Source organism: Mycteria americana, chromosome 6 (assembly GCF_035582795.1).
Source record: "Mycteria americana isolate JAX WOST 10 ecotype Jacksonville Zoo and Gardens chromosome 6, USCA_MyAme_1.0, whole genome shotgun sequence".
NCBI classification, from domain to species: Eukaryota; Metazoa; Chordata; class Aves; order Ciconiiformes; family Ciconiidae; genus Mycteria; species Mycteria americana.
The window spans coordinates 19,498,676-19,522,288 of NC_134370.1; the positions used below are offsets into that span (position 1 = coordinate 19,498,676).

The 23,613-nt window shown below is 36.0% G+C and overlaps 1 protein-coding gene across 15 annotated transcripts in view; it reads left to right on the forward strand.

Annotated features, from left to right (window-relative positions):
* Positions 1 to 23,613, forward strand: part of PLCE1 (phospholipase C epsilon 1) — a 163,979-nt gene that overhangs the window by 89,199 nt on the left and 51,167 nt on the right. For all 15 annotated transcript variants that reach the window (XM_075504833.1, XM_075504828.1, XM_075504832.1 and 12 more), the window contains one exon: positions 14,601 to 14,917. In XM_075504833.1, coding sequence (XP_075360948.1) covers positions 14,601 to 14,917 — 317 coding nt within the window. The remainder of the gene's footprint in view (positions 1 to 14,600; positions 14,918 to 23,613) is intronic.

The window sequence follows — 23,613 nt, forward strand, 5'->3', positions numbered from 1 at the left end:
CAAGAAAGACGTACACAAAGATTCAAAGAGTGTAAGACATTGCATTCTATATGGCACATGGACATCCAGACCAGATGGTATTATGAAGTAAAATATTAGAATTTTATAGCAACTAACTTTTTACTAGGCAAAACATTTCTTTTTTTAGTTACTTGTTTGGAATATTAATTATTTCCCCCAGAAGAGTATTTTAAATGTATGCTAAGAGCTTTAATTTTCTACAGAATACAGGTAATAATTTCACAAATAGAGAAATCCTTTTGATCAGTTATATAATCACAAAGAATAATAAATTTTCTTAATGTTTGCTGTGTTTCCCTTTCTAGACTTCTTGGCTGTACTGTCAAGAAAAGTATTTGGTTTGATTAATACTCTTTCTGTCATAGTTGGAAATGTTGAACATGAGAATCTGTTGCTAAAACATGTATGCAAATTCTGCCTTTGACCTGAGAAGTAACTAGCTGAGTGAGTTACATGTTAACCCAGCTAAACTGCTTCTTATATGTAATTTTACAATTTACACTAAATTCTGGGTTGCCCTTAGTAAGTTCCATGGATACCTGGTAGCTCACCTGGCCATGTTTGTACTGCATGGCAGTTGTGGCTCTCACTGGAGTGGTGAGGTAGCCCTAGATGGCTAGATCCTTCAGTCATTGGTATAGCCACTGAAATGAAGTGACCTTGCATTTGATGTGTTCTGTATGTCAGTGGAAGGATTTTGATCATATTCACCTGGGTTTTGCTGAACTTTATTTCTCTTTTTCCTCTTGAAATGCCTGTCAGCATCCTTTAAACTGGGCTCCTGGCACAGTCTTTGTGATTCCAGAAACCTTGCTAAGAATAGCTGGCTAGTAGCAATACTTTCTTAAAAGACATACTGGCATGCTATAATACTTATATAACATCACAAACATGACTTACTGCGATGGGAAGTTGTAAAATCGTGTAAATACTTTATAAAAATAGTATATGAATTTCCTTTAGCTTCCCATCATCCTCCTCATGGGAAAAATGAGCTTGTTAAGGATGCCTGCTGTTAGAACCCTTTTGAAAGTTTTCTGGTAATTGGTGTAATTAGATGTTTGCATTGAAAGATACCTTTTAAAATTACCTTTTACATTTTTGAAATTGCATTTTAATATGAAGAATAGCTTCTTTCATTTAATTTTGTAAACTTATTATGCAATCCTTTTCTTTACTCAGTAAATTTAGCTATAGTAATCGGTCTTTTCCAAATAGGTATTGTACTACACCGGAAACTTGCATTCAAATTGCAACTTAGGAAAACATGTGAGACTAGGGGTAACTAAGAGGATTGCTGCTATTCTAGGCAGAGAGATTGGTTTTACTTTTCCCAAGTTAGAGGGGGAAGTAGTCTACACAAGAAAAGAGCTGAATTACTTCCCTTCTGAAACAATGCTATGGCAAAAATAAGATTTTATTCCTCTGTAGTTATAGGCTTTCCTTTTCTCAGGCTGGGTTCCTGGGTTATTGTTTACCCCTACATGAAAAAAACCCCCTAATTTGACATTTTTTGTACGTTTACAGTAATCTAGCTTTAATAGATATTACATATTCATCAATGAGCTTGGAGAAAAGACTATGTCTGGGGGAAGAAAAAAAGAACATACACTAATCCACCCCAAACTAAACAATAAACACGTATTAGGAAAGCTGCCGTCGCTTTTCCTGCACTGATCCCTTTGCATGTTGTGTATTGTAGTTTTATACATGAGATACTCTCCAGGTGTCTTCGGCTGCCTGGGTTGGCAGACACTCTTCAAGGTTCCCACAGCTTTCAGCTTGTGTGCATCTCCAGCTGCTTGTTTCTTTGGTACTGCAGAATGTATGTGGAAGAAACATGTTACATTACTGTGATATTTTTAAATTTTTCTTTTAAAGTATTTGTTAAGTAACAAACAAATGTTTTGATCTGAGAGCACTCGTAGAACTTAGCCCGTGATATTGTATTTCTCAGAGAAAGAGTAAAACCCGTTTCTAGTTCTTTGTCTACGCTTTATATCCTTTTTTATTGTTTTCATTATGCCTTACCATCACCACCAATAAACGTTGAAGACATTTATTAGTTGTTAAAATAATTTTTAAGCAAGAGTGCCTTTTATACTGCCTCCAAGTGTAGTCCTTTAAAACATACATGCTTAACTCGATGAGGCTATGCCTCTATAGTCCAACATTGCTTTTACGGTAGTTCATAAACATGACTGTGTTAATACTAGCTTTGAAGATAGTCCACATTTAACTCCAACTACAAGAAAAAATGTAAATAATATATAGAGTAGTTCAAAATAGATCAGTTGGAAGGGACCTGCAACAATCATCTAGTCCAACTGCAATAGCTAGCCTTCATTTCTTGTAATCCAAATTTAAGAGATTGTACCTGTGCTTATCTAGGAATATATGTAAGGATTACAGCAAGGACATGGGCTCTGATTTTACTTCTGTGTTTTTGCGCACTCTAAATAGGACACAGACAAAGTAATATTTTGAATGCAGAAACCAAACCTGGGGTAGCAGAGCTCTGGATGTGTGGGGGTAGAGGTGGCTGAGACCGTGACAGCGCACTGTAGGACATGTGAGAAGAGCCATGCATCTGCTGCACAGCATTCCCAGTGGGTATTGTGGCTGCAGCCAGGTTACTGAGTAGGTCATTAAATAAGACTGAAATTTCCAGGGTTTTTCTTGTCAGTTAATCCCGTATTCATTTTCACATCTTAAATGTCCCCCTCTCTTTTTGACCAGTTCGAGTGAATACTCTTTTAGTATGTCTTAAAAGACTTGTATGCCATTTCTTTAATAATGAAGTGCAAGTGCTAAATGGTTACGCTGTTGTGAAACCCATCAATTTATTTCCACTTCATCATCCTTTTCAATTTTTGGCATCTTTTTTAAACATATGTGTCCTTGGTTCATTCATTTATTCTTGTATGAGAGAGTCTTTTCATATTTTCAAAGTGAATTTTCAAAGTGAATTTTGAACTCAGAGGTGGAATTACTGCACTGTAATAACTATTTCTTTATAGCAGTATAGAATTTGCTATTCTTATTAACTATTTGTTAAGTATCTTTCTAAATTCTGGTACTTTCTGTAACAGCACTTTGAAAGGCCATATTGTTCTTGGTAGGTTCTTCCTGCTGTACACTGCTGACATGAATAATGTAAAAAATATTATCGCAATAGTTTTGTGATGTTCCAATACATTTTTCTGACTGATACCTTAGTACACCATGCTACCTTCTCTGTTATGTCTTAGGGCATTTCTTTGTGTATGTTAAATTTACATTTTTGTTTAAATACAGATATACTTCCTAGGTTTTGTTTTTGTTTGAAATCTGAAAATCTTGGATATAAAATTCAATTATAGATGATACAATAATTTTCCCATTTACAAAATATTCTCATCAGGGAACGTTCAGAGCATGCAGCAGAGTAACAGAACCCTCACCAAAGTTAAGTGGCAAAGGTGTAGATTGAAGGGCTTCTGCTACAGTTATGCAGATAAGAAGCTGAATTTGTATTATTCAAAGTGTAATATAAAAAAAGTGAACAAAGTTCCTTAGATCACACAAAGAAATTTTGAACGCAAATGCACGATCAACAGCATTTGCTGTTAGTGGTTCTCTTCTCACTCCTTTTTCTGTGAAATAATTATGCAGAGGACAGAGCTCAAACAAACTAGTGTTATGATCAGATTCCGTTTCGGTAACTGCTGAAAGCAGGCCAGAATGATGAAACCTCTGAATTGATCAAAAATTTTTCAAGTGTATTATGTTCTTTTAAAATTCTTTCACTACTAAGCTGCAGGGCTTAAATTGGGAACATTTAATCAAGTCTTGTTGTTTTTACTGGATGTGACTTGGATTAATTTTGTTGCAATAATCAAAATACCTTATGCAGCAGAATTGCCTCCTTTGGTTTACATGGAAAATCTGGTAGCATCTTTCATGCACAGGATTGTCTTTTATATGAATATTCAAAAGGCAAGAATCATAAATCATAAAGACTGTACACGTATCGGATCTTGCTTAATTCTCATGTTATTCCTTGACATAATTATACTTAAAATTAGTTTCTCAGAGTGGCATCTAGTCTTCATCTTGTACCACTAACATCAATGGCAGTTTTAGCATTTGCTTCATTTGGTGTGACACTGAAGCCATAATGAACATTCTTATTGTTTTTACCTTAAAGGACTATATTTAATGATTGTTTTCCAAAATGAAACCATTTTCATTAAAATACTTCTTTGAATGTAGGCATTCCTATTCTGTGCAGTATTTGGATAACTGGACAGTATTTGGATAACGGGAACAGACATTCCTCTTCCCCCTCCATCCTTGAAGGGTCTCTTGTCACGTGTGATCTGGCCTTCAGGGTGGGACCAAAGTAAGGAAGATGATGTTTGTTACAAAATGTATTTGTGAGGATCTTAAAGCCAAAAATGCAATTTGGGTTTGTGTTTGTGGTAATTGTTAAAAGTTGTGCAGCCGAGGAGCAAACTGCAGCAGATCATTAACTAAGCGCAGGGATTGCTGATGTGGAAGACCAGTGCTCTCAGGCTAGAAAGGAATGCTTCAAGGCTGAGGCTCTGAAACATTGAAGGTGTCTGTTGTTGCAGTTTTGCAGTTATTTACATTATGAATGCTATATTTTACTGCAACTACAGTTTGTATAGTCTTTCAAATTTAAAAAGTGCCTAACAAAGAAAATATGAAAAATTGAGATCATGAGCCTGTGCTTTAATGGGTACCTAACTTTATATACATGTTATTTTTAACATCCTTGTTTTCGATAGGTATATATGTGTTCTCAAATTACATTTTTGTTTAAATTTTCTCCTGTTCTCTCTGAGTCATAACAGTTGTTTTATTCTTAAAAATGAAAAATTACTTAATTTCTGCTTTATGTAAATGGAAAAAAAAAAATTAATTTTGATCCATCTTGATCAAAATACTCAAATATTGGAACCTGATCTGAGATTCTTGCGCTCTGTTTAACCACTGGATATTCCTCCATTGCAGCGTTAACTCAAAGTTGTATGCATTTTAATTTCATTTTGTTCTGTCAGTGCACAGAAACTCCTGCTTTGATTTTGGACATGCTTTGTATCAGCTTTTGTGGGTGTGGTTAAAGCTTGGGTTCTGCTTTAACTCAGGCAGTAACTTGTTCATTTTGCAGTGAGAATTATACAGTTCTTTTTCTAGAACGCTCTTTTCTTCCAAAGTCAACTCATAAATCTTCTCTCTTGACCATTTCTTTCTTATGTGCTGGAATTTATCTGGTAATTTATATATACATTTATTTAGCATTTGAACTTAACATTCTATGTGGTATACTGTATTTATATCCGGTATTTTAAAAGATCTTGAATACAGATGCTGCATAGAGAATCCTCCTGCTGGTGTGTTGCTCAAGTCAAGATTCTGGTAGACTACCACTGTGACAACCTTTAGGAGAAAGATTTGTGAGATGTATGTGAAAGCGGAATATTTCTGAAAACATGTCCAGGAGACTGGCAGAGGAGGGAATTCATTAGATGGGATTTCATTGCAGGAAAATAATGAAAAACCTGAAAACAGTTCAACAGCAAGTGTGGCGGTGTCATATTAACCTCTTTACAGCCTTTCGACGTATCTGTTACACCGTGATATAAAGGTGTAGATTTACAAGTCAGCCGTTATTTCCCTTAATTCTTTCACCCAGCCGTCATGTTGCTGGGTGCCTCTGAAGCAATGAAATCTCGTGTCTGCTCTTGCACAGCACGAGCTGCAGCATGCCACAGCAAGATAGATGGCATGTTGGTATCAAACAGCTTTTGAGATGTTATTTTCAACCAGCTGATCGGACACTCACTGTCTATCTACCAAACTTATAATTAAACCTTCTTCTGGCAGGTGTTCTGAAATCAGGATGTAGTGTCATGATCTATAGCAATAGGTGAAGGTCCCCTAAAATAGCAGGGCCCAGGTGGCCCATTGCCAAACATGTAGACTGGAAGCAATAAGGCTGCTTTCTGACTAAACTTGTAGATGGTGGATCTTTTCAGACTTTTGGCAATACACACTGCTGATTCATCTCTCCTTAATATCTGTGAACATGTGTATGTTCAGCCAAACCTTGCATAACACTAGGTGCCCTTTGTAGCTGAGTTATCCATTTGCTACCGTGGTAGCCTCAGGGTTATTTGTTAGGGCACTGCCTTCAAAGCCTATTATTTCAGGTGCAGAAGAAATGTTTGCTGGCTGGGGTTAACCCACAATATCACACTGATTCTTATGCAGATATTCTGGAGGCATTGCTAGTCATCCTGTGGCTGCATGAGGATGCAGTCCCAGCTCTTCGCTAGTTGCCCTGAAACGGAAAGGAATCGGGAAATCAGCATCAAATGGGATAAATTTTGTTCTGAGATCTGCTACTGTTTTTGCAGGGTCTAAATTACTGTTACAATGCTACTATCTGCATCTTTTTTTTTTCTGGTGAGCATACAGCCAGAAGCAAAACCAATGGATCCATTTATTATGGACAGGTCTGTGATTGTTTGTATCAGCTGTAGCCAGTACCAGCCAAACTGCATACAGAGCAGGAAATGGTTGGTTAAATGTGTTGACAGTATATGGCAATTCAGAGACAAGCAGCCAAGTTCTTCCTTTGTACGCTGCAAAATATTTCCGTGAATGACTCAGGCTAGTGGAGTGGTAAAAGCCCTGGGATACACTGCCAGAAATCTGAGCAGCAGTGTAGATGTAATTACGCAGGGCAGTGTGGAGCTGTACACTGGGGATGATGGGAGGCAGGCATTGCAGTCTCAGGTGTGGTGAAATCATGGCGATACTTTAAATTCTTTCCATATATTATGTCAGTGCTCATATATAGAGTTTACAACCAGGATCTTCTGAATCCAGCCACAAACAGAGTTTAAATGGGTTTTCAAGTTCATTCTTATGGGTAGGAACTTCTGAAAAATGTAAGGATTGCTGTGTAATTGCTAAAGTTAATATATTAATAAATCCTTCACATTGATCATCTTTAATTCAGCTTTAAAATCTGAATGAATGTTTCTCTGTGCATAGGTTTCACCCTGTGAGAGTATTTATCCACAACTTTTGTGGTAAAAAATAAAAAAATAAAAAAATTCCCATGCATATACACCTCAACTGTCCTGATAAGTAGGTAATTTGTTTAGTCAACTTAAATTTGTTTCAAGTCAGAAATGATATAGGCAGGTTGTATCTCTAACTATACAGTACTTTTCACTTTTTTCTGGGTTTTCATTTGATTGATGCTATAATGGCGAAAGATAAAAAAGAGCACACAGTTCAGAGTCTGCTTTTCAACACTGAACCCTTTGCCATTTCCTAAAGCAGGAAGTGATTTTAGGAGTAAGTGGTTGTTGTTACAAGCACTCCATATCTTTCTGTTTGCTGAATTCCACTATGCCGGTCAGTTCATGAGTCAGAATTTTGTGGCATATAGTTGTAATTTAATTCAGTTATACCTCAACATGATTGCTGCCTTTTTTTTTAAATCCTCTCCAGAGGTTTCATAACTCTATTCAACAAAAAAATCTCAGCCTCAATAGAAATACCTGTGTGTTATAGTTTCGTAGTGATCCATTTCCAGCAAAACTATGTTCTGCAGGCAATTTCTACCTTTTTCTTTTTTCCTTTGTACTGTAGAAACTATTGTTCTTTTCACCTGGCCCATTGTGATGACTTGCTGCTGCTCCACCAGAGAAGATCACCTTCTCCAATGTCTTGCTATTACCATGATCAAATTAAACTCAAAGCAGGTATTCTCAAACTAGCTGTGAAGTTTGCTGTTTCTGTTCCAAACCTGAAAAAGATCTTGTGCCCCCAGAGTGTGTCTGTAATATTACTTGGTCTAATAAAAGATTATTTTCCATACAGACCCTGGCTAAATTCATCTTTTTTTCTTCAAGTCATCATCTTGGAATCTTCCTTTGCTCAGAGTATTATCTGATGCTTACTGATGCTCAGATCATACTGAACTGCAATTTTATTTAGTGCAAGTACCCTGTAGCTCCAGTGCTCCCCTGCTAATAATTTACAATGCATGCTGATAATGCAGTTTTAAGAAGTAGCTCATATTGCTAGATTTAGGGATATGGAGAGAGAGCATGTGCATCTTCTGATTCTTTTATTATGAGACTCATAAGTAAATTTGAAGAAGAAATGGGATCTATTAATTTCAGTGGTTTCTGCAGTGAAATTAAACTTGAACTTGATCCTGTTCTGTGGCAAGCTTCCCACTGAGTTTAATATCAGCCCCTTTGATACTGGAGTGAGTTGTTTGCAGTCAAAATTGTTAACAGTGAATTCATGTTCATTAAAAGAGAGAGAGAGAGATGTTTTTAATTATACAGAAGAGGAACAGGAAATTAACAAAAGCTTGTTGGTTTGGTTATTATGGTACTGAGATATGCTGCATCCAAGGGACAGCAAAGCAATGCTATCCCGGTTACGCTGATCTGTATCTGAAGCTGGTGTTCAATTAAACTGTCATATATTACATACATGTCTTGTGTTTGGGGGAGTTTTTTATTGTATTTTTCCTCTTATTTGAACAGAACCTGTCTGTATTACATATATTGACAGTAGTTCACCTGTGGCCCTTTTTCGATTTTTTTTTTTCCCATGGTCTGCTTTTATTTTCTCACTGTAAACATAATCCATATGTTCTCTTAAAGCATACGAACAGTTTGGATGTTGTCTAGAGCATGGCTTGTTAACAAGGCTTCTATTGTAATCCATTTATTGCATTACCTTCTAATATCAGCTGAGAAAAATAATCTCCTAAGATTTTTGTGTAATTTTAGCTACAGTAGTATAATTTCATGGAAGTAAAGTCTGTTATCAAAAAAGCAACTAAGATGTTATAATTGGTTGATCAATTATTCTTACAGCTATTGAAATCTGTTTTCTGCTTTAGAACACACAGTTTGTCATAATCACAGGATCTTCCCCCAGTAACCTTCTAGAGAGAGAGCACTTTTTTAGTGATTGTAATTTTCACTTTACTGCTTTCAAACTGCTGCTTTTTGAATGTACAGAGAGAATACTTTTTTTCCTCAAAGTAAGTGTAGAAAGAAAAGCAACCTAGAAATAAAAATAAGACACAAATCCAGTTATCTCATTTGTCAATTCATCAAACTTTGTTGAAAGTCAATTTTCATCTTTTTGGCAGGTTTACTCTTTTGAGATTGTGCTCATTTAAAAAATATGATGGCTTTTCCCTGGCTGTACTCCCACATGCGTGGCATATTCCTACAAGTATCAAATGTAAGAGTTGTTGTGTTTGAATTGGGATGAAAGTAATTCTGTACCACTGTCCTTACTTGGTCACAATTCACATGGAAAATGATGTGATTTTATCAAAGTACAAACTGCATGGTTGGCAACTGTAATTTTGTGCAGCATTAGTACTTTTGACGTTGGTGTGGTTACAGTCGGCTGTATTTATTTTCCTTCTGTCTTTGTGTGAATTCCACTTACTTTGCTCAAACTCAATCCTGAATTTCTGCTTAGAGAAAATTGATGGCAGCAGCCCAACATTTCTATCATATTGTGTATTAATAAATCATCTATGTGCATGATGAAATAAAATTTAATAAATAAGCACCTTTTAATTTTAGCTTTACAAGAAATATGGTAAATGTACAGATAATTTTGCTTTTATTGTTAGGACATATTACATATGTCACATAACTACTGTGTTTAGTAGAACATATAAATGTGGAAAAATTGTATGAATGATTACTGATAATTAACACTAGCTTTCTAGCAGTATTTTTCATGGTTTTATTTATAAAAGTTTCTTTGAATTTTTCTTTAAAGTGAACTCCTTGTTTTTCATATTGAAAAAATACTGATTCAACCTCTCGCTAATATAGCAAACACAAACATAATAAGGTTCAATACAGAAAAACCCCAGAAAACCCCCAGTTTTTCAAGACTCTCTTGAAACTTTTTTGTATACACACACAAAAATGCACACTCAGTTTTTACATACTTACATACTTGAAATTTATTTTTTCAGTATAGCTTTCATAGAGCCTATACATATACAAGATGTATGGAAATTCTAAGTTTTGTAGTAATAAAGGCTGAGTTAATTTGAAGTTAATCTGTTGATAGAAGAGCTTGTTACTAAACCTTGTAGAAAGTTTTTAAAAAATAAAAGTGGGTAATTCTTGAGACAGTGTTTTTTAGAGGTCATGACGAGCCTAGGCTGAGTAATATCCTGAAGCGGGCATTCTGTATTTTTCTCCCATTCTTAAATAGATTATTCTTTTGTTAGAGAAGATGAAACCTTTTTGTTCCCATGTGTATCAGCAATGATTAAGTCAACCCATGAGTCCTTTTTTTAAAGCTAGGCAGAGGTTATCTTGTTTTGATTAATAAAAGCAGTGCTTGCTATTTAAATGATTACCTGCTTCAGCTGTTTATCAGAAGGATAAGCAAAGCTATCAATTCCAGCTTTAGGCAACTTGCAAATGAATAGTCAGGGTGCTCATTTTCTTCTACTAGTTTTAGCATTAACTTGATGTGGTAGAGCACAAAGAATAATACCATTTACTGCAGCAGCTGCTAATTTTAGTGAGGACTGTATCCTGCCTTAACTCTAACAAAATCTACTGTGATTTTGGCCTGAAAGCAGTTCCATTTTGCAAGTTAATCTAAGGACCTGGTCTGTCTTTGAAGCACAGAAAGATACGATCTATTTCCTGAAGAACATCAACTGACAACACAAAGCTAGAGGACTTGTGGATGAGACTGGTGAGGGAGTTTTGTAGCGGAAACAGAGAAGTGCAGATCAGTTCCTGGAGTGAAAAATGATAAAAGTCTTAGACACGAAAAAGAAACAAAAAAATAGTCCAGAAAATGACTAGTTTAGTGCAAGCAAATAAAAAGAGAGAAGGAAAAAGGACTAGACTTTTGTACAGAGTGTAAATCATGGAGGGTGGTGAAGCTGAGAATGAGGATTTTCTGTGATAAAACACAGAAGACTGGAATGAGGAAAGATAAAAAAATCAGAATCTGGAGAGGTGAAATATGTCAACAACCAAGACTTGCAAAGATGTGAATTATGGATGAAAGAAATATTTATAGGTGTAGAAATAGTCAACAGAAATAAGTTATATTTCCACTTCTTCAGTATTTATATCCATACTTTAGCCATGAGCTGTGAACCTTTATAATTCTGTTTGGCCTCTGCGCTTCTCCTTGGATATCAGCTGCACTTCTGCTGCAGCAGCTTGTTCCATGGACTCTTACATTAAAGACACAGCACTTGTTTAGTTCTTACAGTTTAATGGAGAATTGAGACATGCTAGTTTGAAATTCAGTTTTTTGAATTAGGAAGAGTTTTATTTATTTTCTATCTTCTTCCAAATCCAGCAATACCAGTGGCTAATCTTGTTTAGCCTGTGACTTGAATCCTCTTGGATTAGCTTTCATGAAAAGATTTTCTTTTTGACAGCTTCATTTTTCTGTTAGAATGAAGCTGGCTTGTGAAGCCTTCATTAGGGAAGATGATAGTTTGATTAAAGGTAGTTTCATTAAAGGCTTTCAAAATCCCTGCATTACCTTTCTTCTGGACTTGATCAATGGGCAGTCAGTCTAGTGAAATAAAATTCAAATGAGAGATTCCTAGCAGTTTCTGGCAGTCCGGAGATACACTGTGGAGCCACCTTCTTACCTCTGGTCACTTCAGTGTGTTGAGCCTTGTTCTTAGATGTGAGAGGTTATAATAAGTGGAGCCTGAAGGGTGATTATATTTAGGCAAGGCAGTGTGCAATAGGATCATGAACAGTCCTCTAGCCTATTGCAAATTCAGTGTCAACCTTTGCCAGTTTTTGAGGTCTTTGAGCAAAGCTGAAGTTCTGAGACAATGTGGAATGTAGATCTGTTGAAAGTGTGAATGTGGGTGGTTTTTGTAGTTGATATTGTAATGGAGAAGGTGGATTATTGAGAATGCACCCCTAAATCTCATCAGCAAGCAGTGCATTGTGGAACAGCTCATCTTCACTCGCATGTTATCTCTCTTCCATCAGTCACTACTTGATTAGGCACTCCTTATAGAGTTACGCCTTCCTTTCCTACTGTATCGATAGATACAAGGTGTTTATAACTGTAGCTACCAAATAATGTTGAATTTGCAAAGCACCAGTATTTCTGTGGCATTGCATTGTCCATACTGCTTGCTATTTTGTCTCCTGCGTTATGTGACCACCTGCAGCCAAGTCATGATCTGAGCTGTCTGGTCCAACTGTCCTTTCCTGACCTCAGTGTCCTCTCCAGAGCTTGGATGCCGTGGACAGCTACAGCTTGTTAGCAATTGGGATGTGTTAGTTGCCTTCTGGGAGCGCATCTTCTGGTGCAGTTTCATCTGAAAAGGATCCACTTTGTGTGCTCCAAGACTGTAAACTAAAGCACAGTAAGTGAGGATGTTTGGGAGATTTGCTTCAAAAGTGCATTTGTCATCTAAAATAAATGGAAAACGTAGGCACAACCTGTACGCCCTCAGTTTCAGCAGTGAGGCACAGGAGAGGCTGGTACAGGCTGTACTTTCTCTGCCTTCTCCTGGCTGGCAGGGCGCCTTGTATTTCCCAGGAAAGTCCTTGAGTGAGAAGAGCTGTCATACATGGGGGGTCAGCGAGGCACTGTGCCTCCTAGGGAAGCAATGGGTGGTAGCGGATGTTTGCATCATGCCTTCCATATCCTCCTCTTTCTGAGATAACGCTGGTTGTGACAGTCACAGTTCGGTCCATATATGCAAAGCACTATGCAAATATACAATCCCAGTAATATAAAATGAACATTGTATTTTTCATTGTTTTATTTTGGCATAAGCTTATGTTCTGTTGCTACATCAAGAACAGTGCAAATGAGTTTTAAGACCTTTTTCTTAGGAAACCTTTCAGAATTGTTCCACACAGATTGAAGTAGAAAACAGAATTGCAGTCTTATGTAGGATCAAAGCAAACAAGACTGAGAGGAAGTCCAGAAGCTCACTGTGCTCACCTGCTGCCCAAAACAGGATTGGCATGTCAACATGGTGTTCTTAACTGTCTTTTTTCCCCCCGATCTTTCTTGCAGGAGTTTCAGTGACAGAGATTTCTTGGTATCTGCAGATATTGTACAGCACTACTTCACTATTCTTGAAGTTATACCTGTTCCCCACTATGTAACGAGGATATTGCTTGTTGCAAATTAAGTCCATTACTTTATTCCTCGCCAGTCTAGATACAGAAACAATTACTCTTTGGCTCTTTCAGAAGCCTTTTATGTATTTGAAAATTTCTCAACAGGTTCTGTTAGCCCAAGGGCTTTTTTTTTAGGGCTGCTATAATTTATCTTTTGACTATTAGTAGAATATATTAAGAAAAGGCAATTTTCTGTCTTTCTGACTTCCCACTGATTGATAACAGAGTTTGCATAAAATGAATGTAGCAAGGGAAACCTCATGTAGCATATTTTATGTTTATTATAAGAGAATTAATTGTAATCAGTCATTATGAACTTGGGGGTTTTTTTAGAGGACAGAAAGGATATTTGCTCCCTCTATGAAATGACAGGTTTTTTGATATAAAAAAAATTGAAGTAAAAGATCTGGAGTGTACCTCCGTTATGTGTGCAAAAAAATCTCTAAAGATATTTTGTGAAGCAATGCAAAAAAATTAACTCCTTTTCCTGGGAAGGAAGAAGAGTACAGAATACACTACTATGACTGTTATACGTTTAAGTAATTCTTGAAAAATTATTGTTCAGAGAACCTATTCTAAACTTATCTAGTCAGAAGACTCATACTCACTGTTTTGGAATCATTGTGTTGATGTTTCAGGCTTCCCACACAGTCTTACAAAGCTTGGCTTCTTCCTTCTTAGGAAAAGTTTTATTTTTCAAGGGACATCACTGCTAGGATATTTAAAACTACCATGAATGTTTTGTAATAATGTATAAAACATGCATACTCCCAAATATATGCATTTTCCCAGAGGAATGAAAAATGTTTTGTTACTTTGGACATTTAGTTTCACAATGCAGTGAGCTCAGATAAATGGTATCTTATAGCAAGAGGAATATGAAGAGAAATGCTGACCCACGTGAGTTTTACCTGATCATTATACATTATTTCTTGTGGCAGTAGAGTCCTGATGCCCCAGTCAAAGCCTCAAACCCCTTTGTACTGCAGACTCTAATATGGAGGCAAAACAGAGCCACAGTCTGCCCAGATGATCCTTTTATTTGAAGTTTTGACAAGACTCCAGGTGACTGAAGCAGGCATTTGGATAAGTCAGGGAGCAAGCACATTTTGGCAGGTAGCGTAACAATCTCACAAGTTCCAGTTACCAGCTATCTAGGTAATAGCAGATACAGAGATATGCAGAAAGACCCCAACTAAAAGAACGTATTAGGTTGTTTAATAGTTAGGATATAGTGTACTGCTGAATAAATGAATGAACAGTTTAACAGAACAAAAAGAACAAGTTGTCTTGCTTTTGCACAGCCCAGTCCAAGAGTTAAAGGCGAAACCTAATAAATTTTTTGTTTTGTTTTAGAACGCCAAGCGTGTACATCTATGGCTGGCTCCAGCGTCCTTCCCTCCAATGTGGCTGGTATCAGCAAAGAGCTGATCGAACTGCAGCACCTCATCCAGTTCCCGGAGGAGGTTGCCAGCATTCTGACCGAGCAGGAGCAGGAGCTCTACCGGAAAGTCTTACCCATTGACTATCTCTGCTTTTTAACCAGGGATTTGGGTAATGCTGAATGTCAAAGCAAGCTGCCGTCTATTAAAGCTTCCATATCTGCTACTATTCTTTCTTCCCCAAATGGTGAACATAACGCTGTAGAAGATCTTGTGACAAGGTTTAATGAGGTAAGACAAAACTTTTAAATTACTTTTCATAAGGGTTATTACCTGATTTGTGAGTTAGTTATTTCCTTTATCTCTCAAAGCTGAATTTAGCTGTAATGACAAATTTTTAAAACATAAGTTAAGATGACCAGGGGATTTAGCTAAATAACTTCCACTGAATTTAATAGGAGTTATGTGACTGATTTGCTCAGTGAGTTTGGAAAACTGCAACCTAAGTTTTTATTGCACGTTGTAAAGTAAACAGGAAGAAAAAAATTACAGGCTTGTATTTCTTTGTATTTATGATGACAGTATGGGGTATACTTTCAGTCAGTTTATTATTTTGTTCAGGAGATGGAGTTTTATTTATTTGTTTTGGATTTTTGTAGACTAAGCATGATCTTAGGAGTCAGCACAGAAGTATTATAAACTAGAAGTTTCTGTATTCTGTATAATATAACTACACTAATCTGCACGTTTTATTTATTTATTTAATCACTGTGTGTGTCTTGAATGTTGTTATACAAAGAAGTGTCATTTGGCACAACACATTTCCATAAGCCAAATTGTGAGTTCTTTACTAAGATTTTACTTTATGTTTAGTAAGGTGATCTTCTGATGAGTTTAATGGAAATTTGATCAAGGATTGAGAAAACCGTAGAAAAAATCCACCCCCAAAATGCAAGCCAAAACAAACCAAACAAAAACCCCCCTAAATAAACCCTCAGGTTTTAGCTGCAGAAAAATGGAACAATGTCTTCCTTTTTTTGTGTGAACCATATGCAATGTTAGCAGTTTCTAGAGTCATATAAGTGGAATAAAATGAAGGTAGTCTTGACTTATGTTCTTTTAGTTTGTTATCCACGGCATTCTTATGCTTTAATAAGAGATGAAAATTGTGCAGGTATCAAAAAGACAGCACAAAATTAAGTAGATAGAGCAGAATGTGTATTAACCCCCAGCGAACTTCCTGCTTCCTGGGCAAATACGAATCAGTGACTGAATATTTAGCATGTGTCGAAGTGTTCCTGTTTGTTGCATGTTATTGAGATTTAGAAACTAAAATAATGTAAATATGTTGGCTTCCCTCACCTAATTCTATTATTGGAACATAAATAAAAGTTGCAACTACAATATTCAGTCTTTAGACAGCCTCAAAATTATTTAAATTAGCTCTAGTTACAGTATTTAGGAAAATACTGTGGCTGGTGCATAGCTGGAGAGGAATCTAGCTCCTGACCCAGCCAGGGTCCTCCTTCCTGTGGCGTTTCTCTTACGGTGATCTCCATAGTGAGGGCAGTGGGAAAAAGGTGGAGTGGTCAAGCTCTAGTACGAGCTGGTGAGGCACAATGCCAGAGCAGTTTCTTAGGACATTTTGCAGTTGGCTGTACAAATTAGATTGACCGTCATGTGTTCTGACACCGAACAGTCACAGGATTGAAGAGCAAGTAGGTGGTGAAGAAGTCTTGTCAGAAATCACTGAGACTATTTCATATCGATGAGAATTTTAACATTAAAGTCGCCTTTTGGTAAAATAGTCAACATTATCTTTTAGTGTTAGAGGTTTGTGACTTTGCAATTTTTGCATTTTGCAAAATCTAGCATTACTTGTTTGGTAATGCTACAGGATAATTTTTCATTATAATCTGAATTAATTCCTGAATATCCGGTGCATAGATCATATAATATTTAGTGCAATGGATTATTTTAAGTATAATCTGGAATAACTTTTTAAAAACATAGATGTTACATGTTTAAATGGAGTTATTGTACAATATCTACTGCTTGTAATAAATCACTGTTTTGCTATCTGCTTTATCTTATGGTGGAGTGTATCAGTTGCCATAGCCAATCACAAGCGTGAACTTTCAAAATGTCTTTGTTTATAAATGGCAAGAAAATTCTTGTGCAAAGAGTCATGCTTTTGTTGGCAAAAGTCAGTGAGCACTTGCTGATTTTTTTTGGCATTGCCTATAGAAATACTGAAGTGTATTTATAATGTGGGAGCCAGAATGACTTCTAGGATGACAGGCTTCTGATACCTAATGGGAAAAAAATAATTTCATCCCATTGTTCTGTTAAATGAGCAGTTATAGTATATAGAGGATTTTTCATAAAGCAATATGCTTTTTAGTAATTTTTCTGACACTTACTACATATTGACGAGGAACACTTTATAACACTTGTTTAAAATGACAGTCAATAATTGCTGTTTCGTTACACAAAGGAACTTTATTTAATAGGAAAAATACCGACATTTTCATGGAAGCTTAGATTGAATCAGGGCTGCAGGAGTATTATAAAATAAATTAATAATTAAAAATAATGAAGATTAAAATATTTTCAAATTATTAAAATATCCTTCAAAAAGTGAGTTTAAGTGAAAAGTAGGGAAAAAATTTGGGCATATTGAGGTAAATTTTACTAGTATTATTTACTGTTTGAATTCCAGTAACTTGCAGAAACCCCCGTTCATGACTGAAGTTGCAAACTCCTGTTGACTGCAGAGTGCAAGATCGAGCTGTAGATATTGGGAAACATCACATGGTTCCCTTATACTTGAAATATGTTTGCTGTTACAAAACTGTTGTTTTCTAGATGTGACTTATTTAAATATTGTTATGGGTGAGATACATAGAGTATGAGTATCTTCTAATCATTTGTTTAAACCTTTCTATTTGGTTAGTGTTGTTTAATATGAATGACAGTATTTAGACCTCAGTGGGGTCTAAAAGGTATAGGAAAGACTTACACAGAAGAAAGCACTTATGGTGAGTAGTCAGCCTTAAGCATTTGGCATGGAGATGGTCTATGAAGAACTGAATCAGAAATCAGTTGCCCTCTGCAGTAAGTAAAATTGGTACTTGAAGACAATTAACACGGCTGAATGTGCAATAAATAACTGCTGTTATTTTTCCTACTCAATTCTCATTTGTGGAAAAGCGTAATGGTGGGCATACTGTCTAACACTGGGTGAAGCCTGTAACATGCATTTTCTTTTGCTGTATTACCTGGGTAAGGTGTTTTGACTTAAAGTACTGGAAGTGATTCAGTGGTCACGTTAATGCTGATGATCCATCAGGAACACTTCCTGAAAATTTTTTTCTGTAGAAAGGCAGGATGATGGTAGCTGGAGCTTTTGCCAACTTCAGCGTTTCATTATATCTGTAGCTTGTTTTAACATCTTGAGAGTCTTGCAAGATTTCTGAAAATTACTTGGTCTCTTAGTATGACGATGGAAATACATTTTTGTCAGATACTCTTGTTTGGAGATCACAGCGTTGGGAGGCTGATGAAAGGAGCTGACAAGTGTAAAAAGGATTTTAAAAAATTCAGAAACCGAGTTAAGAAGCATATAGTGAGAAATCTGCATCGCAAGTAACTTAACACACAAGGAGAAAAGTTGTGGTTGTGCCTCAGGCCAGAAGGACTTTGCATTGAAGGGGCATGTGTGAGCCCCTTCCTTGACGAAGGCTGAATAGGCTTTTGGCCGGCCAGACATTAACCAGTATCTTAGTGTTGCCGAGTGACAATGCAAAAAATAAGTAGTGGTAGGTGGTATAAATTTAATTTGTGGGCCTCATCTGATTTTTTTTTTTTTTTTAAGTAGGAGCTCTTTTCCTGCTTTAAAGGCAAGGTAACTGACTTAAATGTTTAGGAGAGCTCCTTTGTTACTGTCTTTGTGCCAAGGTTTCCACAGCCTGCTTACACCTTGCCTGAAGAGCCACACAATTTGTTTTTAACCTGCAACAATCTGAACATCGTTGTCATAATGTCAGTGTCCGCTCGGGGTGTCAGTGGACTGAGCCCTCTATATTATGGAGGACGCACAATTCGTTCTCCTCTGGGAGCTGTGATAAGCACTCACCTTGCTCTGTTTTGTGTGGCTTTAGTGAGTGCTTTGATCTTAAATTCAGGGGTACAGCAAGGAACTCTACTGCAGCTGGAGATACCTTTATTTGTCACAGAACTGGATGAAACTAATAACTGAGGGGCTTTTGTTTCTGATATGTGAAGATCTTAAAAAAATAAACAACAAAGATCAGAGAAATAGATTACCTTTATTAATATTCACAAAAGATGGAAATTATAGCACTCTAGATCCTCTTCATGTATACGTTTTTTCTTTTCACTGTCAAGAACGATATGGAAAAAAATTGTAGTAGTATAAGTGTAGAGACATGAAAGATGGATAGCATGGATTAAAGCTACTGTCAAGCTCTCCACGAATAGTAGCACAAGCATGCAACTGGCAAATCTTGTGCTGCTGAGGCTGGGAAACAGAAACTGCCTTTATTTAAGAGAGCACAGTTATGGCTTAGACCTGACATACCCTTACTAGAGGGGATTCAAGCATTATGTATTTCCCTGTGTCTTTTCTTGTCATGGGTTTCCAAGTATCAGTTTATTACCTACTGTGTTAATCAAGGTGGCTGCCATGACAAGGAGCTTGAACACTCAATGACTTGTTTCAAAAATATGTTGTGAGAAAGGTCGGTTGTGAATGATCTGCTTGAATCCCACAAAATGGGATGGAATACATTCTCGGATTGAATTTCATTTGTATTTTAAAAGTTTTGGGTCATTCCAGTTCTCAAGTCTGTACAAAAATTCACAGGGAAATAAAATATTCACAGGCAAATAAGAATCTTAGTCTGCTAATGTTGCAGTTTGTCTGCAGGATTTACTGTCTCTGATGGAGTTTTCAGACAGAAGTTCATATGACATACAGCCCAGTCACTAAAGATTTGTAATATTTACATATATAGACATGTTTTTTCAGGCTTCACTTCCCTAGAGGTACTATAGAAAGATGATAGTCATGGTGGAGATTGCCACAAAATAATCAAAGAATTAGAGGACTTTTCAACATGTGGAGTAGATGCAGTAGACTTGAAAAAGGAGAAGTTAAAAATGATGGATAACCACAGAAGGATGAGAGATGCACGCAACAGGTATTACCGAATCACTACGATTACATACTACACTGCAGAAAGAATAGAGATTACTATGTAGTAATTATCAGGTATTTAATGAGGAGGAGAACACAACTGAGAGAAATGATACCGTGCTCCTAATGGATTTGAAATACACATATTTCAGAATTAAGGAAAATAAATAAATAGGTTTGTCTGCTTAAGAAGACATGCATCCTGGTGTTCTGCAATTAGCAAGGCGCGAATTCCCATGTAAAGAACAGATCCCATCAGTCACTTTGTTGGAGTAATATAATAGTTTTATATTGTTAAACACTCAACACTGAAAAACAAACAAGGGATTTTGTTGGATTTAGAAAAAGGAGAGAAAATTATATTGTGTTCACCTGCATCTACAGCTCTTCTAGACAGTGCATGCACTATCTTAGACATGTATATGTGACTGAAATTGAAACTTTATTTGTCGGAAATGTTCTTTTATAATACTGTGATTAAAATGCATCTTTTTTCAGTTGTTCCTTAATCCTGAAGTTTAGATCAGATTTCACAAACATACAAAGTTCAAGGAGAAGTCAAATTACTAGAAGGAAAAAGTTTAACTGCTATGTTTTAAGACCCCAGATATGTTCCTAAACTTTCATTGATCCAGTGGTCATCCTAATTTTCTAGGATGGCAGATTGTAATCTCAGCTGTCATAAAGTTCTTGTGTTTTGACCTCTTGTCTCTGTACTGTACAGAAAACTCAACAAAAATTCTTTGTAAAATTTTAGAAGACATTTAAAGAAGAAACCGAAAACATGGAAAGTAATTTTGTTTTTTACTTAATGTATTGTAGGAACGTTAGGCACTAGAATTAATGGATCCTGTTGTATTTTCTCTCGCTTTCTTCTTGCAACAGCCTGAGGTTTCAAATGGTCTCAGAGAAAGGGAATGACATTTCTGTCCCTTTAACCTATTTGACCTGAAATTCTGTTTGTGTCATACATCTTGTTCCTATGGGTTGTCTGTTTCCTTACCTGTTAGTATCAGTAGTTCTGTTACTTCTTTATAAATATTTTGAAGGAAACATTGCTTCAGATATTCTGAATGTATTTGATTCAAATTTTCAACAGCAGGCAACTAAGTAAGATTTTTATGAAAGAAGTTTGGTAGAATATTCTGTTTGTTCCAATTCTGTTTTTATTGCCAGAAGACAGTGAGGGAAGCCTTCTTTAAAATGATGGACTTTCTCTGTATTTTTAGAAAGTGTATAGCTCCAAACTTGGAAGTGTTGCAATATAGGAATTAATGTATCTTTAAATCTTTTTCAGGTAGAGAAGAGTCTTTCTGTATATTTTAAGGATGCATAGTATAAATACTAAGCATAAATAAGGATAAATATATTGCTAAGCCAGGTGTATTTGGGGAAGAAACTGTGGGTCTGTTACATGTGCCAGTTTCTGGCGTGTAACTTTGATTCAGAAATTAATTCAGATTTACAGGAGTGGAAGAAGCAAATCCACCTATAGGTATTTCAAATATTCTTAAATGTTTTAGCTTTTAGCTTTTCTTTTTTTTTTTTTCCCCACTGTGCTAGAAGAATTTAAAGCGATATTGTAGCCTGTGCCACATGTACTTGGATAATTAGAAAGTATTTTGGTATTCGATTTTTATTTTATAACTGTAGTTATATGATAGTAGAGACTTGGGCACAACATGTACTCATCAGCGAGACACAGCTGATATTTCATTTGCTTCTAATAATATCAAATTTATCATAGAGTCTTGTAAAAGCAAGGCAGTGGATCAAGCTGAAGACAGATATTCTTTCCTGTTACTGAATGTAATTAAAAGCTGATTCTGAATTAGTGGCTAGCGTGGGAGGAGGAGAGTGAAATATAGTAACATCTAGCTTTGCAAAACTATTGGCTTTTGGATTCTCTAAGACTGGGCATGTAGTAGTAGTAGTAATATATTTTTCTGCTCTGATAGAGCACTGACTATCAGAAGTTTAGTTTTCATGGATGTATAAAAACTGTGGGAGGAAGCTATTAAGGAGATTCTGCAGTTAGCAGAGCCCTGGTAGCTGGGAAGAGATTAGGAAAACAGTGCCTAAGTGTGTTTTAGGACCCTGAGAACTGTAACAACATACTTTTTTCTATCTCTCTTTGTTGCCTGTTGTGCCTTTCTCTTCTTCATTTAGTTCTTTTCTCTGATTCCTGTATGCTGTTATGAGTTCGCCCTGCTTCGTTACCTCGAGTGCCACGTGGTACGCTTTATGCTATGCCGCAGTCTTCCTGGGCACCTGTTTCTTTTTCTGTGTCTTTACCCTCCCAGGCTCTTGCACATTTATGGTTTTTACTCCCAGCCGCTCTTCTAACTCTCACCAGCAAAGCAACCACAGAAATACAAGTTCACTGTACATGTTGTAAACATTTATGTTTATGTAAACATTTTAAATAATTTCAAGCATTGCTTTATATAAACATGAAAAGAGTCTCTTGTAACTTGATCTTTCTGGCCACAGCTTCAAGTAAAAGAAAACCAGCAAAAACTTAAAACAGGATGAAGCATTTAATTTTCCACGCTGAGATATGCATACAAAGCACTTGTGATGTCTTAGACTGAAATATGCACCAGATTGAAAGATCATTCAAACAGCTGTCTGAAGGTAGTGCCACTATGGAACTGAAAATGCAAAATTAGAAGTTCAGTATATAAGGTGATTTTTTGGAAAGATTGAATTGCCAAAGAATAAGCTAAGAAGGTAAAAATGTTTGAACTGCTCCAGTATAGCACTGCTACTGGGGTAGTTTCATCATTCACTAAGTCATTCTTATATTCAGTAAAGTTAATTAAAAATATAGCTATTTAGGACACTAAATGATAATGATAGTTTTATTTTTAATGGTTTAAATTTGTAAGTTTTCTTCATTGTTCATTCAAAACACAAATTTAAACCCTCACTAGCAAAACAGAGACATATCATTTTACTGAAATAATGGAATGTAAATAAATATTGCTCTCTGTCTCTTAGTTCAGCATTTTTTTGCAATGCCTAAATGGGTTTGCATAATACTTTTAAAAAGATTGTGTTTGTACAAATATCAAACTGTTTCCAGTCCTTGTTTGGAATAGTGTTTCATCAGATTTAAAATGGTAAATGTTCTTTCTAAGGTTATATAATTTCACTCAAGCATGTAAAGTGAACCATCTGTTCATAAGATAATGCAATTTATAATCCTCAGATTTAAAAAACACATCTGAAAATTATGTTGCATATTATACCAAAAGCCCCAAAATTTTCATAATGAAACGTTAGTGAAACCCATGTAAAATAAACCAATTCTGTGATATCTAATGTGACCCTTATATTCATTCATCAGTATGCACAGTTAGCAATGCAAAGGAACTCATGGTAGCCAGCTATTAGTGCTAATGCTGTATACTGCTAGTGTTTTAAAAAGCCTCATAAATATGAATCTGCTCCTTACAGTTTTATAAGAATACTGTCCCTCAACAACACTTTTACTTTGTGGAAAGACTTTGTAATGTTGTGAAAGATGGATTTAATATTTTTTGTAAAGAGGGAGAAATCACAGTACACTGATCCACTAAGAATTCTGCTTTTAAACAAGATAATGTATGTTTTTCCCTCTTGCCATAAATACTGCATGATATCTGATGAGGGTTATTGTTTTACATGGATTATTCATGTTCTTCAGATTTTACTTAAAATTCTTAATTTTATCAAACAAAATCATTAGAACCAGAATGGCTCGGTTAAATGGGTTACGGAT